At 32.2% G+C, this 21,109-nt stretch overlaps 1 protein-coding gene across 8 annotated transcripts in view; it reads right to left on the minus strand.

Moving 5' to 3' along the window:
* LOC148617136 (adenylate cyclase type 2-like) overlaps window positions 1–21,109 on the minus strand; it is a 99,220-nt gene that overhangs the window by 29,856 nt on the left and 48,255 nt on the right. For all 8 annotated transcript variants that reach the window (XM_088584464.1, XM_088584466.1, XM_088584465.1 and 5 more), the window contains exons 6-9: window positions 19,752–19,879; window positions 17,880–17,991; window positions 16,179–16,306; window positions 490–648 (exon numbers count right to left, since the gene is read on the minus strand). In XM_088584464.1, coding sequence (XP_088440590.1) covers window positions 490–648; window positions 16,179–16,306; window positions 17,880–17,991; window positions 19,752–19,879 — 527 coding nt within the window. The remainder of the gene's footprint in view (window positions 1–489; window positions 649–16,178; window positions 16,307–17,879; window positions 17,992–19,751; window positions 19,880–21,109) is intronic.

Raw genomic sequence — 21,109 nt, forward strand, 5'->3', positions numbered from 1 at the left:
TCCTACACATGTCCTCCACTGCCGCAAAAAATAAAAATGACGAAGTGCAAAAGTCCGACAACTCCTGTAAAATTTGTCAAATTAAAATGGCTGCACAAAATGATCAAGTACATAAGGTGACTAACCCTCACACAAAATTCGAAAGAATTCATTGAGTAGTTTCTGAGGAGGTGCATCAACGAAGTCAAGTGTGAAGGATGGACACACAGACGGATGCATGGACACACCAATACCAGTATTGCAATGTCCCCTTAAGCGTAAAGGCAGTGGACAAAAACACTTAACTTATCCAAATTGATTGACATTAAAATTGGTCTAGTTGTTCAAACATCAATACCTCTAAGAGAAAGGCCTCTACTTCATTGACCTATAAAAACCGTCATGCAATACCTCCTGTGTTAATATGGGTGTCTCCAGGTTGAGATGTCATGTGGTATGAATAAGCCCATATGATATTCTATATCTAACATATCAGGACTTCATACTAACCCTGGGACTCCACCTGACTCCATCTGATTGGCTATCGTAACGTCATCTGACCAAACATCATACTGCCATTTACTTAGACCCAGTACACCACTGAGGACCATACCACTGTGGACTCCTATCCTCATATCAACATCCACACCAGTAGCATCTCTTACCTCCCTGGAAATAAAAAATAGATATATGTTTTTGTTATTTACAATATAGAAACAAAAAAAGTACAATTTTGGTTTATTTCATCAATGAGGTTTTATGGTTGGACTGAAAATAATCCAACCTTGGACATATGCAGAAGAATAATAGAAGACAACTGGATTCTACAACTCAGAACACATTAAGTAGCACTCCATATAAGGATCATGCAAAATGTGATTCATGGTTGGAAAGCCTACATATTTTAATTTTGATATTTTGTTTAAAATGTTATAGTAAACTGAAATTAACATGTGGCTTTTTATACGACCCTTGTTTTTAGGAGATAAAAATTATATAGAATGTACTGTAGAATTCAAAATTAAGGGGTGAAAATTCAAATCTAAGGGAAATAACTCTGTAAATGACATTTAAATACAATAGAAACTGTTGAATTTTCAATACAGATTATCTCCAAAGAGCAGGCAGAATGGAATGAATAACTATGCATTTCATAATACAGACCTATAAAACAACTTGATAATAAAAGAAATGTGTAGCCTTTCTTTGGGTGTATCACATATTACAGTATTTGCATGATTCTTATAAAGACTACTACGGACTACTTAATAGCTTGAATATTTCAACATATCAGTGTCCTAACTCTAATTAATCTGATACCTACGAAACTCAGTACTTTGTTAGGATGATGGCAAATCATAGGTTCATCTTAGATAAGAATTTTACAACAGAATGAATCAGAAATGATAAATCTTGTTGTAACTGTAAAGGGATAAATTCACTAACACTAATTTCAGGCCTCACAAACTATTTTGCCGAAGTTTCAACTTAAAAGTTCTATTTGAAATTTTCCATTTGCCTATTTTAAAGTTAAAAAAGTTAAAATACTATATGAATACTAATATGTAGAAAATACAAGCTGTTGTGTCATAATCTAGTCACCAAGAGGGCACAAAACTCAGCTTCTACAGAGTTTTCAAAGAATTTTCACAAAAATGAGAGGATAAGGGGTACTTTTTTTAATCCAAAAGAAACAGAGCGCAAGCTATGAACAACAAAATCTTTTGTCAAGAGTTGTGATGGTACAGAATGCTGTTTTTGTACCAATATCAAAGATTTCGACAAATGCGCTCTATATTATCTCCATAAAAGTGTCTCGTGAAATAAGCTGTAAATTCCACAATTCAGCTTAATTTTCTTATTTGGTTTTATTATCACCTACAATTATAGAGCAAAACATGCACGAACAGCAATCAAATTTCTTTTTAATGAAGGTACACATTCAACAAGTGAATTATGCAATTTTCAAATTCATTTGAAACACTTTAGTATTAGGGGCTGATTTTGATATTTGCTGAACCAACTCCTTTTACATTGATTTTTTTTTACCAACTCTTCAACCAATTAAGTATTATGTCAATACATATTTGTACTTTTAAAAAGACAGACATGAAGCAATATCATCCAATAACCAAAACAAAAGTGATCAGAAGTCATGTTGTAAAAACAACAATTTGTCATTTGTTGTGAAAATTGATGACAAAAAATATTTAAGTACTTCTCTGTCTAAGAATCAGGCAAAATGTGTAAGGTCTAGCATATGAAGAGAAAAGAATGCAGAGATTTCTTTGTATTATCCAAGTAATTTTACATCATATCCTCCAGAAATAACCATCAAAGTGTTTGTAAAATTTGCTTTAAAGTTTTAAGTTATTGATAGGTCAAATTTAGTTGACATGCACAATGCAAAAATTCATGGAAAATTTTCCTGCACTATTTCTATTAAAAAGCAGTAAAAAATATCTACATTATGGGTGCTTCAAGATAAACTTAAATAGCTTTTCAGTTGTTTTCTAAATATATTGAATAAATTTGGAAAAAGGACAAAATAGAAAAAAATGGAGCCACATATAACCTGATTCTTACACAGAATGGTACTTCAATAACTGCAATACAAATACTTGTTGACCCAGCTACTTTAAAACAGGTAGAGGCCATTAGTTTTCAAATTTTCTCCCTTATTGATCAACATGTGTACTCCATATATGATCGTTTGAATATAGCTAAAATGTTGCTGCTCGGACATTAAACCCCAACAAACAAACAAACAAACTCCATATATAGTATATTACATGTATAGCAGTCTACCAAACCTGCTTTACCTAAGCACAACAGGTATAGCAGATCATCAGGGATAATACAGTCAATTCCAAAAGAGACTGTTCATGTACAAACCAGGCAGATCCTATGATTTGGGCGCCACAGAGTAAATTTTACCCACCAATTTTTTTGTTCCAATGTAATGTTAACCTCCTTATCTTGTCAAGGTTATTTCCAATTATTTTAAATTTGGAAGTGTTTTCTATGTAATTCATTTCATTCTTATCATTTCAGTAAATTAAAAAACAGCTTCCATTTTTGAGAAAAAATTGTGAGTTTGTAATCTGAAATAGTTGAAAATTATTTAAAAACAAAATTTGGCATGTAATTACTGGCCACCCACTGCCTGGGTCTTCTATGGATATAAACCCTCTTAAAAATAAAAATTGTGTTCAGTATGACATGCACTATCATAATTGAATTCAAATTCCCATTTTCCTGATCATTTCATCTCATCTCTCACTAATATATGTCAGCAGACAACAGTTTTGTTCCATTAGTTATAAACTGGTTGTCATATTTTTCCTAGAATGCTTGTAGCAACTTTTTTTTAACAATTCATCAAGTAATTTGATTAACACATTGTTGCAAATAAATGGAGTTTTCACAGAACTATCTCAAAATGAGCTAGAAACAAACAAAAACTTTAAGAGCATGCATTTTTAGAAAAGCTGCAACTAATAGAATTCAGTATCTGTTTCTATGATGAGTGGGAAACAACTGACACTCCATCTAATGATAACTTTGTTTTATCCCTAACAGGAAGTATATAAGTAAGGAACTTTGAAAAGGGAGGCGAAGTCCAAGTCATCACGCAAAAGTTACATACAAAGAACTTAAGTGTTTCTTCCAACTGAAGCTGAGAAATTTGTTACAAAAATGTATAACAGACAGACTGATGGACAATCAAGGTGATTGAAAACAAGTACTATCTTTAAAAAAGATAGCCGACACAGTAAAATTTGCTATTTTTACTTACACTTTTCTATGTCTTATACAGGAAATAACACATGGCAAGCAATTTCAATTTTCGATACAATTTTTTCAAACGCCACTAAGTTATCAGTATTTGGCCAATCGGTAAACAGAACTGCAATCAGGTGACTTGCTTTTCCATGGAAGAGCATCTTTAAGGTCAAAGAGTAAAAAGCAAAACTATACCGACTGTGTCGAAAAGAAAAAGAAAGGGTTGTTTGAGAGGGGTAATACATTATAAATCAAAACATTTAAAATTGGAAAGAAATCAATTTACAATTACATGTATATGAAAAACACAGTTTTCATTTCTAGCTCAAACATTTATAAGTCAATTTGCAATGGCTTTATAATGACACTCAATATTAATTTTTCTTTTTCTATTAATGTTTTCTTTCTTTTTACTGATTATCAATACCACCCTGGGTCCACAGTGCCACTTTTTACTAATTAATTGCCAGTAAGCATGACATAATATCAAAGACAGCCATTAAAAGATGAGTAACTTTTAAGTGTTGATAAAAGTCAATTACTATGCACGCTTTATACATACAAATGAAGATTTAAAAAAAAAAATGTCTAAGAGATGATAGGATTCGGTTATATTAAAGTTTCGTTTTCTTAAAAGCAATGCAAAACAGAGATATGGATCTACGGTAAATTATGGACCATCTATTGCATTTTGGGATTGCTATTATTTATGGCATTCATGATTGGTCAAGACTTATTTAATAAGAATGCAGTGATGGCAAAATGGTGTTTAAGAGTTCTGAATTGGTCCATTAAAAATATCAATTTTCGACAAATTAGCTTACAAGGGCATGAATTAATACTGTCCTTAAAATTATGAGATTTTTTTTTAATTTCTCAAAAAATATGTCAGAAATTCCACCAGCCCTGCATTACAATGTTACATAATCTTGCCAGTGTCAAAATCTAAAGCAGAGCAAGTCCCACTGTAAATCTGTAAATAAACAAGTCTTGGACAGGAAAATTTGGCTAGTATAATACACTAATTTAGGGTCTAATATAAAGGGAGAAATAAGCAAAACTTCTCCCTGTTCATGTTTACTTTGACAGGGAGAAGTTTTTGTAATAGATTACTTAGACGAAAATGTCAATATTGTTATTTTTCAAACAAAAATGATTAAAACTTCGTCATTAAACAGAAAGTTGTTGTTAAAATTTCCTAAAAAAATAAATCACTTTATATGGCCTACCTGCAGAAAAAATGTGTTAAAATTGCAAGCCACTGTGATGAGTAGTTGCTGAAAAAAGTGTGATGGAAAATTGGATAGAAACTCAAAGAACAAAATCATTTCCCTTCTTATCCATATATAAAATTCCTGGTATTTGCATAACATAAGACAAAGAATTAGAAAATTCCTCTTAATTGCATAAATAATTTTCAAAATTTACTAAAAAATATAAATAATGGGTAAAAAAAAAACAGTATATCATTGGTGAAATACCTCAGTTTTCTACAGGAATTTGTTTCTAAAATAACATTTTCTTTCAGCTAGACACTATGACATAAGTCTAATTAGACATGACAAAAGAATATGTCCCACTTTGACATTGAGAATATTAGGACTTTTCCCTTAAAATGATAATTTCTGTTAATTGCATATTTTTATCTGACAAATAGGCTATGCAATATAAAACATAGTGTTTTTGAGTTATCAGACAGACAGACAGACAGACAGTAGAATCATACCATATCAATTATCCTTATATTTAATCTAATTAAATGATTTCTCCCTGAAAATTGTCCTGAACTTAGTGGACTACTAGATCTATCGGTAGCTGGAGGCTGACATTAATAACATGCAAATTTAATCATATCAGCTTATTAATAGGTATTGTCATTATGACATGAAACTGAAATATTCCCACTTCTGTCCATTAAGCATACCGACAGATATTGTATTTTGTTTTTTTTTCTTGTTTCAGAGGACATAGGAAGTCATTAGATTATTCAGTCCACAAAAAGATCATGCAATAGTTTTGTTTAATTCATATCAAAGAAGAATGAGTTACTGCAAAAGTATTATCCTTCGTGGGAAACCAATTTTCGTGATTTTCGGGTTTCTGTAAACCGTGAAATATGGTTCCCAATGAAAAGGAAATTTGTATGATAGAGTTACCAATGCCATGAATTCAAGAATAAAAAACTGCTTATTTTTTCCCTAAACCACAAAAAATTGGTACTTACAAATAAAAGTATTTGCACAGTATTCTAACTGGTATTAGTCAAAACATGATCTTTGTTAAAATACCAAGAGTAATTAAGGGAACCAAGATTTTAGCAGAAATCAAAAGAATGTAATCCTGGGACAAAGACCAAACATGGAAAACAGATAAACACAACAAAGAAAATAAAATAACCAAAATCATACATACAAAGCAACAAAAGTAAATGAGCAACTCAGACTCCACTAAAAACTGGGAGCATGGACCAGGTGCACCGGTAGGGTAAGCGTACTCTGCTTTCTAGAAACACCCATTTCTGGGTAAAGCCCGGGGTAGAAGAAGAGGGAAAGAAAAACTATGACACATTGAAAAAATCAGTTTTCATGGTGCAGATGGATACACCGCAAAGATCCACTAGTTCATGATGACAACCATAAAACTTCGTAATGATGACTTCAATCTTGTAGCAACATAACCCTGTTCCATATGCTCATGTCTGTTTCAGATTCTTCGATAAAATTTAACACAACAGTTGCTTATGTACTGTCCTTATGATATTGCTTTAAATATTGATAATTGCCCTTGCCAGTGACCTAATGGTATTATGAACATTTCAAGAGGTACCACTGTCCCTTGAATGATCAACTTGCCATGATAATGTCCTATACATAGATAAACATCTATTGTATACGTCTAATTGCTGTGCCATATTATGGCATGATTTTCAACAATCAACTGATAAAAAGAACACAATTTTGTTTTCCCCACTTTCCATCGCCTGTTCTACCCGGTATTCCAGGCTTTCTTTTTTGAATAAATCCCCAACTGCATGATTCTTAAATGGTCTTTTACTTAATCTACTGAGAAATGATACATTATGGACACTACTCAATTTATCAAATGTTAGCTACATAGATATGTTTACTTTTCAATTATTGTTGACTCATGTATCTCTTTATAGTCTGTCATTCATCATTATCCAATACAAAACACTATTTTATTGTAGTAACATGATACATTCACAGCAAACATGCATTTTTATAATTGCTCATTTTTTGGGCAGGTTTGACATTTTACTATATTGACTTCATTCAATATAACTGTAGTTTTCTCATGTTAATATTGCACTTTATGATACTAATTATACACAAATCTAGAATTTATATTGGAGAATTGGCTCTCGGCACATTAAAACTGCCTCACTGTTTTTTTTTTCAGTGATTTTTTTTCTTCCAACCATTTATTTTGCCATGGCCTACCACTAAGTTTGGTGTATGACTAGTATAAATTGTGCAAGCAATGTATTTAAGAAATAAATCATGGAAACTCCATTGTATAATTGTTTTACCATGGGCTGGCTATTTAGATCACATTGTTATACCTCCAGCGATAGGTTAAATAATGACATAAATGGCCAATCTGTGGTACATAAATGATAAAATGGAGTCTCTTTGATTTATTTCAGTTCTAATAGGACAAGCTTCTTCATATTTTTGAATAAATGCAGCCTAATTATTGCATGAAAGGTTGGTCATGTATTTATCACTTTTTTTACCTTGGTTGTGGTCTAAAGAGCTTTGAAGCAGATCATATTAGAAACTCTTTTATACCTTGGGCTGACATTTACATCCTGGTGGGGTTGTTGTCTCTTTGATAAATACATCATATCTTTTGTATTATAACTAATATGTTAAAGCTGGATCCCACATTTCCAGTTTAAACTGTTATAAATTTTACAAACATATAAGCATTCCTATAAGCATTTATATGATGAACATATATACACATGTATTAACTTGAAAAAAAAAACCTGTAAATTGATACCTTTAATTCCCCTATATCGGAAAATAACTATGTCCATGTTCTGCTATGTGAGATTATTCAAATAAAAATAAAAATAAAGTTGCACATCATCAAAATCTAATAAATTACATTCTGTTCAATGATGTAGGGGGAACCCCCTCAGTGCAACAGAAGTAGAGATGGAAGGAAGTAATTATACTATAAAAAGGGTAGGTACACCTGTAACTTTACAACCACCCCCAAACTTTGCAAGTGGGAGGTAAAACAATACAGTTAAAGTTGGTCTAAGCCTGAAGCGATAAGGGCATAAAAACTGATCATACATAAGCAAATAAAGATATCAAAACATTTTATTTACTTTAATATAACGAGAATAGGTAGGGTATATTTTATGTCAAAGAAACAACAACCCTACTTGGATGAAAATGTCAGCCCAAGACCACCCATTGGTCTTCAATGAATGACAGGAAATCCTAATACCACAGGGCAGGCTGCAGCTGGCCCCAAAAACATCACTATACTCAGGTACAGTGAAATCTTTATTCCTTGCATTAAGTATAGATTATAAGAACAATTTCTTTGACTATAACCTACAACAGCACTTTGCTATGCTCTAGAGTAACAAATATAGGTTTAGATTAATTGACGCATGTCAAATTTCAGGAAATTAATTGAAAACTCCACCTAAAATAGCATACATAACAAGCTTTCAATAAAAGTGTTGAATAAAAGTTCATTCTCAGAGAAATTACTACTCCTCTTTGATCTTTCAACCTTCCTTCCTGTTTTTCTATGATAGTATGATGTTCTCATGTATGGGAAATATCCAATTATTTTCAAATTGAGGCTAATTTGTGCATTATGTAATTGACATCACAGGGTGGAAATTGACATAATACACTTTCATTAGTTTACTATATAATTAGATCTAATAGGCTACAGTGATTTTTCTAATGTTTTAGGGAAGGTGCCATGGGCCCATGCAAATGGGGAAAGAATTTTAAAATTGTGACTGTAATAAATGAGGGCAAGGATTTTTATACAATATTTAAACACTAATTAAGGAGGTAGACCTAGGTTGACCTAGGGTAACGGACACAAATCATACAAATCATTGGAACATTTGTATTCAGCATTTTACATCAATCTCATGTAAGCATCAAAGTAACTTGGACTGATTTCATTCTGTCTCAAATGAAAGCTTGATAGGCTTTGGTGAAATTGAATATGATGCAAACATATCACTGATTTCAAGAGTTATGTCCCTTACCCTAGGTCTACCTCCTTAAAATCATTGATGAAGACCACTACAGTTAACATTGTATTGAAGTCCATGATGTGTTTTTCAGAGGACAAATTTTATACAGTATATAGGAGAGGGGATATTTTAATCATGTACAAATCTTGAAACAATATTTTTAGTCACAATATAGAATTTCATTGCTTAAATTTGGGAAATTTTGAGCATATTTCTTTTTGGGAATGGGGCCCAAATCCAGACCTTAAATAAGAATTGGAAAATCAATGGGCTAAATAAAGAAAAATACATTTGTTATATACAAATTAAAGCAAAATATGTCTAAATAAAGTCTTTTCTGGGCTGGTTTGGTTAAGACAGGTGTTGGGTTTAACAGGTGAAAAAAATTACTTATACCCCATTCACACTATGCTATTTAACCTTGGTTGACCCAAATTAATTTATTTGAATTAGTTTTAAGTGATATTAAAGCATTAATTTAGGGCAAACACTGGTTAAAGAGTAATCAAGGGAACCAAGGTTATAGTGAATGTAATCCAGGGTCAAAGACCAGACATGGAAAACAGACATACACAACAAAGAACATAAAGTAACTAAAATCATACATACAAAGTAACAAAAGCAAATGAGCATCTCAGACTCCACTAAAAGTTGGGAGCATGGACCAGGTGCACCGGTAGGGTAAGCATTCTCTGCTTTTCTAGAATCACCCACCAAGCAAAACTACCCTCAAATTCAGGTAGAGTAAAAGTGAGGATAACCTGAAATAGTGTGAACATAAAAGTGGGGTGAGAGTTCACTTGTTGCCAAGGAGATGTGTGACTGTTAATGATGTCATTTTAACAAATTTATAGTGAGAAATTGCTAATTGCTATTTTGTTATAAAGAGAATCGTTTTAAAATATTCAAAATAGAGTTTGCCAGCATTTTACATTCTCTGGTATATAACGTATATCTATGAACTTATACAATGTGTACATGCCTAAAATTTCCTTGACTTTAAAATTCTTTTTATGTCCTGCAGTGGCATTCTTATTTTTGATAAAGAGAAAATCCTAAACTGGGACAGCTAGGAGGCCAAGTGTGAACAAGATAAACTAGAAATAAGGTGAGCAAGTTCACAAAGAGAATACCCCCTGCTTCAAATTGGAAGTTAAATATATAATGGGTCAGTTCAATAATCTCCCTTTGGAATCCTCTGATAAGAGCTTTAAAATTTCAAGAAACTCCCTTGAGCAGTTAAGGAGAAGTTGCACTTACATGTAAAACCCCTATGTTGGATTATCTCCCTTTGGAGTCCTCTGACATTAACTATATTCCTTCATGCACATCTATATATGATGCCCAACCTTCCTATAAAATTTCATCAAAATCCCTTGAGTGGTTTAGCAGGACCTGCACTGATGAGGTCACATGTAAAGCCTTTAAGTTGGATTATCTCCCTTTAGAATCCTCCAAAAGTAACTACATTATTTCATGAACATGCTCATATGATGCCCATTCTTTCCATAAAATTACATCAAAATCCTTAGAATGGTTTAATAGGAGTTACATTGATGAGGAAACATGTAAAGCCCTTCAGTTGGATTATTTCTGTAAAAGAAATGTGGAGGGACGGACAGACAGAATGAAAGAGACAAACAAATGGGATAATCCCTACATACCCCCACAAAACTTTGGTTGTGGGGGTATAATTAACTAGATTAATTTTGTAGTATGAACAGGGTATTTAACTTATATGCTGGGACCTTATATGATGTCTGATTTACATTTGTGCAGTTTATCCAAAATCTGGTTTAGACAGGGTCTGGTTTATCCAGGGTCAGGTTTAGACAGGTTCCATTGTATATTTTGAGTTAAACATGTATTTCTGAATTAGACAAAATAATGCCTGTTTAAAATAGAAAGCTATCAATTCCTGAAATCAAAAGATTTAACTCAGATATATTACTTTGAAAATTTAAACATCAAATGATCAAACGATTGTATCTAATTTGGAAATAAAGACCACTTTTACAGAGAAGAAGATACAATCAAAGTTAATGCCCTAAAAGTGTCGATTTCCTTATTACTTGGTGTATGCACTCAGCTCAAGGACTAATTGCGGTTTCAATTTTTTTTATATTTATCAAAATTATACATACTAACAAAGAAATTCATGTACATCCTGCTGTTTTTCTATTCATCTTTTAAATTGGTTAGAAAAACTAGCTATTGGTAACTTGGAAGCTGCATATTAAAAGTTTACAGGCATAAATTTTACAAGCTCAGTTTTATTACTAATTTAATGATGATAAGCCAAAAAAAACAAAAAAAAACAAAAAAACATAAAAAAAAACCAAAATTAAAACAAATTAAAAACACTTTAACAAATATATAAAAATACATGAACTTTTTTTTTAACTCCTCATTCCCGGTCATTTGCAAATAGTTTAAAATATTTTACTTTTTTTTCGTTGTCAAGCACTTAGATTATATTCATTAGCAGATCCACATAGGCCCTGAGGGAAATTTAGGGTTGATTACATAAAAAGTCACAAGAACAATTTATCATATAAGTGGGCCCCCTTTCAAGCCAATCAGCAGGCCACCCTAGAACAAATACCATGGCATGGAGGAGTAATCAAGAGAACCAAGATTCTAGCAGAAATCAAAAGAATGCAATCCAGGGATAAAAACTAGACAGGGAAAACAGACACACACAACAAAGAACATAAAGGTAACCAAAATAACACATACAAAGACACAGACGTAAATGAGCAACTCATACTCCACTAAAAACTGTGAACATGGACCAGGTGCACTGGTAGGATAAGTGTCCTCTGCTTTTGTACAAACTCCAGCCAAGTTGCTCATAAAAGGTCCAGGAGGACAAATGAGGAAAGGAAAACTACCACACAGTGAACAAATTGGTTCTCATACTGCAGATGGATACATTGGAACAATTCATGAATGCATGAAAAATTTAATAATTTCCTACTTTATATATAAAAAAATTGCATTCAAACTCTGATTTAGAGTTAGAGACAACAATCTAACACATTTTTACTTGGCCTGACTTAATGTTGTAAATTTAATTTTTGATTTAACAATTAAGAGAACCATAATCATACACATTTTTTCTTTGGCCTTTCTACATAGACAGACTAAGTGCTAATAATATCATTGTCAATTTAAAATCTTGGGAACCATATAATGCACATTTTTAAGTGGCTAATATTGTTAGTGACTTCTTACACTGGTAATTTCAGTACTTAATATTCACATGTGATTTGCATAAATATGCATTTATATGCCACATAATGTTGCAGTCAGTGCAGATCCTCGCCATGCTTATCGCGCCATAGCATCATAGTTCTAACTTCATATGAGATAAAAATGTACCTCTTAAGTATCACACATGTGTGTTCTGCATGTGTTTATTGCTTATACGAGAACAGGAAGTTTACATGAAATGATCGGTTAGCTGTGAACATTACCCAGTTTTCGATTCAGACACTGGGGCTCGTTACAAGACTATATAGGTCAAATACATTAGCATGCCCCGATATTTATGAATATTCATTGACAGCTGCTTAATCTGGTCCCTAAACTGGTTCCCTGGTCAATATCATAAGCAACCCAAAGATAGCTACAATATACCTCTTTTAAAACATATCATACACATGTCTATGCATGTTTTTTTGCATGTATTACAGGAAGTTTACATTACTAGATAAAATGATTGGTTAGCATTGAATTTATGTAATATTACCCAGTTTCTGATTCAAACACAGGTGTTTGTTACAATTGACTAAATAAACGTCAGGACCCCGATTTATATATATATCAAGTGAACCAAGATTTTAGTGGAAGTCACCCAATTTTAGAGCATATCTCATTTGTACCATTTTGTATGCTGAAAGGAAGCCAAAATCATTGACAGTGAATATTTGACGATTAGCTACTTTGAAAACTTCAGTCTTTGATTTTTCTTGGCCTTACTTTATACAATGACATAGTGTTATCATTGTTATTCATTTAAAAACAATAAACATAGAATTTTTATATTTGGCCTTACTACATACACATACCAGTTCTTTTAATATTAAAAATGTTTATTTTTAATAAATACAATCTTGAGAAACCTACATCATGCACAAAATTTTGTAAAATTCCCAATTAGCTAATAATAGCAGGAAGCTTAGCTTTCCTCATTTAAGTACACTGGATGTACTTATCAAATTACATGCTATTTGATCAATAACATAAGTATTGTCCTTACATAACATATTTTATGAAGTTTTCATTTTGTCTCTGTAGCATTTCCTTGACATTGAATATATTTTAATATTTTCATTTTTGCTTGCTTTTTAATCAATACCATAAATATTGTCTTTCACATAGTATATTTCATGAGGGATGTTTTTAATTTTTCTCTACAACATTGTGTAGGTCCTAGTAAGAATCAAACGGTAGGTGAAACATGGTATGAAAAAAAACATCATTTTGATAGTGTAATTTGATTATTTGCACCATCAGAATCAAGGAAAACAGACAAGATTTTCCATATCATGCTGGACCACTGAGTTACAGTTCCATTAAAATGCACTAAAAATGAACATTTCAAGGGCAGATAACTCTGTCGAAAACCACATTTTTCTAAAATTCTATTGAACAAATTTTAACAAATCCACTGATGCAGAAATCAAATAATGGTCTTTTTCAAATAGAGGAAATATCATTGAGTGATATTACATAGTCAGATTGGTGGGGTTTTGACATGCATGTTTCTAATTTTTCCCATTTTGCCTGATTCTTACAAACACTTACAATTAATCACTTCCCATGGGTACTAAATAAAGTGAAGTCATAATGACATTGAAAAACTTTCATCTAGAACAATGGCTTGTAGAATAAAACAACTACTGAATATGTATGAAGTGGAGTTAAATTACTGATGTTTACTGATAATTAGAATACCTTTTACCATAGGCATCGTGCACATTAAATATGTATATAAGGAGAAGAGAGTGGAAACATTAGTGTGTCAAAGAGGCAAAATACAATGTGACAATGGAAAAATGTCAAAAGCTATCTATCGGCCTTCAATGCATTCAAGAAATAATTAATTTATAAAATGAATATTAAAGCAGTTCTTTCTGTAACTATAGATATAAAAGTTGTATCAAAGGAAACCCATAGTTAAAACAGTACTGAATGTAAGGCCACAAAGAAAGAATCAAGAGAATGGTGGCAAATATAGAACTAGATAATATATACACAAAGAGAATACACTACCACTTCATTTGGAATTAAATATTATATGTAAAATGTTGAAGTTCATTTATCTCCTGTTGATGTTCCCTGGTAGGAACCTTTTTTTCCTTTGTGCATAATTTCAAATGATGGATAATCTTCCTATAAATTCTCATCAAAAACCATTGAGTATCTTAGGAGAAGTTGGGCTTATGTTTAAACAATTAAACCATCCCATTGGATTATCTCCCTTTCGTGTCCTCCAACAATAATTACATTCTTTCATGCATATATCTGGATATGATGCATAAACTTAAAAAAAAATTATCAGATTTTCTTGAGTGATTTAGGAGAAGTTGTGCTTATGATGTTTTAACATATAAACTTTCAAGTTGGATTATCTCCCTTTGGAGTCCTCCAACAGTAGTAGTATTCCTCAATGCACATCTAAATATGATGCCTAACAATTTGTAATTGAAAAAAAAAACCAAAAGATAAACAAGCAAATGGATGGAGGATCATTAGGACAATGATGACAACAACAGAATGGACGGAGGATCATTAGGACAATGATGACAACAACAATATGGACGGAGGATCTTTAGGACAATGACGACAACAAAAATATGGACGGAGGATCATTAAGACAATGACGACAACAACAATATGGACGGACGATCATTAGGACAATGACGACAACAACAGAATGGGCGGAGGATCATTAGGACAATGACGACAACAACAGAATGGACGGAGGATCATTAAGACAATGACGACAAAACAGAATGGACGGAGGATCATTAGGACAATGATGACAACAACAGAATGGACGAAGGATCATTAGGACAATGATGACAACAACAGAATGGACGGAGGATCATTAAGACAATGACGACAAAACAGAATGGACGGAGGATCATTAGGACAATGATGACAACAACAGAATGGACGGAGGATCATTAGGACAATGACGACAACAACAGAATGGATGGAGGATCATTAGGACAATGACGACAACAACAGAATGAACGGAGGATCATTAAGACAATGACAACAAAACAGAATGGATGGAGGATCGTTAGGACAATGATGACAACAACAATATGGCAGGAGGATCATTAAGACAATGACGACAAAAGAATGGACGAAGGATCATTAGGACAATGATGACAACAACAGAATGGACGGAGGATCATTAGGACAATGATGACAACAACAATATGGACGGAGGATCATTAAGACAATGAGGACAACAACAGAATGGACAGAGGATCATTAGGACAATGACGACAACAACAGAATGGACGGAGGATCATTAAGACAATGATGACAACAACAATATGGACGGAGGATCATTAAGACAATGACGACAAAACAGAATGGATGGAGGATCATTAGGACAATGACAACAATAACAGAATGGACGAAGGATCATTAGGACAATGACGACAACAACAGAATGGACGGAGGATCATTAGGACCATGATGACAACAACAGAATGCGACTACATTTTTTTTTATTTACAATCATATAAAAAGGGCATGAGCTCACAAACATGTTTAACCCTGTCACACATTTTATGTGCCTGTCCTAAGCGAGGAACCTGTAGTCCAATGGTGGTTGTTGCTGTTTTTATGTTTATTGTTATTTGTTTTACATTTTTTCTACAGATTTAATAGATTAATTTTCATCTTTTATGAATAGTTTCACTTTACAGCAATTTACAGCTTGCTTTATAGTATGGGTTTTGCCCATCATTGGATACCATGTGGTGACCTGTAGATGTTGAATTGTACACTGCATAAATTTTGGTGAATGACAGTCTCATTGGCAATCATACCACATCTCCTATTTTTATATTAGAAATGAAGAAATTAACTTTGAAAGCCCTTAAAGATAGTAAAAACTAACCTGATAGCTTCAATCATCTTAAGACCCATATTGATACAGTTGTCAGCATGGTTTGGAGTTGGAGTAGGCAGGCCTGACACACAATAGTAACAGTCTCCTAATATCTTAATTCTCATACACTGATTTTTCTAGAAAGAGAACATGTTACATTATTGTCTTTGAACATTTGCTTTTTTTTTCAGAAACATAAGAAACGATTAGTAAAGATCAAATAAAAATAAACCAATCAAAACAATAATAGACAGCATGATATGCTTGTTTGCTTTAGCTGGTCTTTCTACTTAAGTAGCTGTCTTTGTAAGAATCATGCAAAATCTGAAAAATGTGATACATCCCAAAAAAGGCTACATATTTTTATTTTTGATATTAAGTTGTTTTATGGGTCTATTCTATGAAATGTGTAATTATTCATTCAAATCTGCCTGCTCTTAGGAGATAATCAACATTGAAAATCCTATAGATTCTATTGTATTTGAGTGGCATTTACAGAGTTATCTCCCTTAATTTTGAATTTTACAGTCCATTTTATACAATTTTTATCTCCTATGAGCACGGTTTATATGAAAAACCAAATGTTAATTTCTGTTTACTGAAGCATTTTAAACAAAATATCAAAAATAAAAATAAGTAGGCTTTTCACCCCTGTATCACTTTTTGCATGATTCTTAGCTTGAATGCTACTTAAAATTTCTACATCCAAGTATTTTTAGCAAATTTTCAGAAAACTTCCATCAGCATTGATTTTAATCTCTCAACTCCACATGGTGAAGGAATATGGTGACTCCATGGTGACTAAACCAAAAATTCAAATGGGATAAAAAAAATTCAATTTACATTGTCTAATTTATTTAAATTAATGAAATCTTACACCAATGTAAAGATAATTGTGAATATCAGCAAATGAAGAAATCTATTAACAAATTTCAAATGGTGACTCAACTGTGATTGTGATACTGTGACTCCAATTATCTCCATCTTTACCATGTAGAGCTAAGAAATTAAGATTCATGATGACGGAAGTGTATATAGAAATATCCTATATATATTTAGAGGTCATAAACATGAATTGCTCGAAGTCATTTTGTTTGAAATTAGGAATTATTTGATTATGCAGCAGGTTAGGGAAGTCTCACATATTCCTCTAGGTCAAGACATCACCAAAAACAACATTATGGTACATGTACATCATTTAACAAAGCTGTTATTGATTACAAATACATGTGTCTGTAAGACAAAGTTTTAAGGGTGTACCTAACATCTTCTCTAAAATCTATTTAGCTCATTTAACTTTCTTCAAATTTTATTCTGTGTTTAACTTTGATAAAAACAAAAACAAAATATATAAATTTCAAGAAATTTTAATCACGTTTCATGGGAATAATTTAAATGATCATATAGTAGCTTTTGATCACTAAGATGCTTCAAGTTTGACAACAGAATGTCACAAAATAAAACGTTTTGTTGATTTTTACAGAGTTATTTCCCTTAAGTGTTGTGTACCCATTGAAACATTTTAGAAAAATATTTTATACTCTCTATTGAAATTTTCAGAGTTATTTCCCCTCATGACGCCTTATTCCTATGATCAGATTTATAAATAGAAAACAACATCAAGGTTATTGAACTTTTTTGTTTTTTTCTTACACCAAGTATCATCCCATGCCTAGTTTTTTTTTTATAAAAAAGTTATCATTAACAAACCTTTGCTAACTGGTCAAACCTCCCAAACAGTTCATTCAACATCTTGACCAGTTCTGGTGCAGTACATTCAGCTGCTAGAGGAGTGAAGTTTACTATGTCTGCATATAATATACTATAAAGACAGAAATAATGATGCATAAGAGGACACATAGTGATTTGTTTAAAGAGTGGTTATTAATAGTGACAGTGACCTTGACTTTTGACCTCATATTAACCAGATCATATGACGGATAAAACTCAAAAGACTTTATCCAAAAAAAATTATAGATCATTTTTAACTGTTGTTATCAGATTAATATATCCCTTCAAACCAAATATGATTTCTTTTATCCTTGGGTTGTGCTTTTGTTCATGAACTGTATGTATATTTATCTCCAAGCCATGCAAAATACTTTTATTCATAGCATGTAGTTATGACAGCATGAACAATGAAATATGGTGCCAAAATAAAAATCTTTAAATTCAAAAGAAACAACAATTTAAAACCTAGTACATGAATTTTCAAAGATAGTTCCTTAAAAAAAAAAAAAAAAAAAATTGACACCATTTTCTAAAATTGGCAACACTATCGAAATAATAAATGCCTTTATTTTGGCCCTCTGAATTTAAAATAGACATTATTGGACTAATACCAGTGATAAATTTGTTACATATGTTCATATTCGTTGATATAGAGATTTTTTTACACCTTCAGTACCCTGTAACCCTTTGGCTACGCCTCAGGGCATACTTCTGTACTGTAGGTGTAAAAAATATCCGTATCTATAGGGATATGAACATAAATTATATATATACTTCTATTACACTATATCATATTTCATTAACAGACTTGACAAAAGTGTCATCTAACAATGAACTCTAGATGTATCATTTGTTTTTCACAAGAGTTTTTAAGTCATTATCTTATGGTTTTGACACATACTGGTATTATTTAAAACATATTTATTTCAAAACAACTAAATAAGGGTGCCCTTTTGCATATCTTAAATTTTACCAACCCTCTTGCCCTAAACTTCAAAGAAACAACTTTATATCTGAACCGTTGTAGCCTTGGAACAGTATACTGTAAATTGTGAAATGTTCACAGCAGTTTTATTTTCAGTATTTTCACAGTAAGACCTGTTACACTAAAATTAAACTGTCGTGAATATTTTCTTCGAAGAATTTTCCAATGCAATTTGGGGAACAATCATGAATTTAAAGCTACATGAAAGTAGATTGATTAAAGAAATCACAAAATAAAGATGGTGCGAAAATTTCCCGGTTTACAGTAGTAATTCATAGCTTGTATCAACTTCTGTACCCTCTTTCAAACCAGTAATTTACTAGCGATATGAAAATTCTACATAAGCAACTACAATCATAATTGATGAAATTCAATGGTGTTTTAAGTGAGTCTGATTTCGGACAATACTGGAATTTTATGCAAACTAAAAACCAAATTATTTCTGAACATTATTGCCTTTGGTTTCACAAACCTCATACTGGGAATCACAGTCACAACTGACCAATCCTTAACAAATTCAATCATTTCTGATTTAAATTTTTATCAAACACTGACCTACACAAGCAAATGTGCCATACATGGGAATCAGATGATTTGCATCACATGATTATCATATGAATCAAGCAACATATGATAATCATATGTTTCAGTTAACATATGATAATTGCATGGTTATCACATGATAATCACATGTTTTTCACAAACATATCGTTATTATATGTTTTCAAGCCCATATTATCATATGAGAATCATATGATAATCATATGACTACCACATGTTAAATATATGATTGTCATATGATTATCATATGAATTGAGCACAATAAGATTATCATATGTGGCACATTAATGACTGAGTAAGCTCACCTGACATCTGAGTGCTGTTGTACATAGAGATCATAAAAGGAATGATTTTGTGAGACCATTTTCTGTGTGATATCTTCCTTCATTTCTTCAACAATATCACCTGGTATACAGCTGTTAAGAAGCTCCTCCTATAAAAGAATAAGCATGTAACCAAAAGTTTCCATGATTTGACAGTAAAAGTTCAGAAAGCCAGAGCATCATAAAACTAGAGAAATTACTATAAAATCAGGAATTCATTCCAATAGAGGAAGCTCAGAGGATTATAAATACAATAATTTAAATCCCCAAGATAAGAATTTTTATCACTATGAAAGTATGTATTAGCAGAAATCAAGTTAAAGTGACTTACAGTTTTGAAAGATCTATAATTACAAAAAAGTCAGGGACGACTGAAAGATACACTTTTCTAGATTTATGGTACATGAGTCTAAGAAAATTCTTACAATGCATACAGGAATGATGTTTTGGGGGTATGAATTGGTCTTACTTTGAATGATAATCAATTGAAAGATAAAATAAAAAGATTTAAACTTTCTGCCTTTCTGTTTCTATTTAAATATGTGTCTCACTCTCTGTCTGACAAAAAAGTTTAAATTTCCTTCTCAGTTTTCCCATTAACTTTATCAGGAAATGTTCATACCATCTAAAAAAGACCAATTTTACTCCTTAAACATCATCATCGGATGTGTTGTAAGAATTTTCATAGTCAACCATTCGTTACTGTATCTGCTATAGGCCACATGTTTGGTAGCATGGAGAAGCACTGATACATTTGGTAGCATGGAGAAGCACTGATATATTTGGTTGTATGGAGAAGCACTGATACATTTGGTAGCATGGAGAAGCACTGATATATTTGGTTGTATGGAGAAGCACTGATATATTTGGTAGCATGGAGAAGCACTGATATATTTGGTTGTATGGAGAAGCACTGATATATTTGGTAGCATGGAGAAGCACTGATATATTTGGTTGTATGGAGAAGCATTAGTTTGCTGCATGGTGGCATTGAGATACATTGAATATGCTGCATGTTTGGTGGCATAGAGAAGCATTGAATATGCTGCATGTTTGGTGGCATGGAGAAGTATTGATATGCTGCCTGTTCAGTGGCATGGAGAAATATTGATATCCTGCATATTTGGTGGCATGGAAAATCACTGATATGCTGCATGGTGGCATTGAGAAGTATCAAATATGGTGCATGTTTGGTAGCATGGAGAAGCATTGACTACCAATTAATTATAATGTCTTTGGTATAATTAAGCTGAGGATTGAACCTGCAAACTTCCAAACTCAAGACTAGCATGCTACCCTATGACCTGTGAGTCAGTATTGCAAAAACAGGAAAATTATTT

Source organism: Perna viridis, chromosome 5 (assembly GCF_037379345.1).
Source record: "Perna viridis isolate PV_CMFRI_1.1 ecotype Kerala chromosome 5, ASM3737934v1, whole genome shotgun sequence".
Taxonomy (NCBI): Eukaryota; Metazoa; Mollusca; class Bivalvia; order Mytilida; family Mytilidae; genus Perna; species Perna viridis.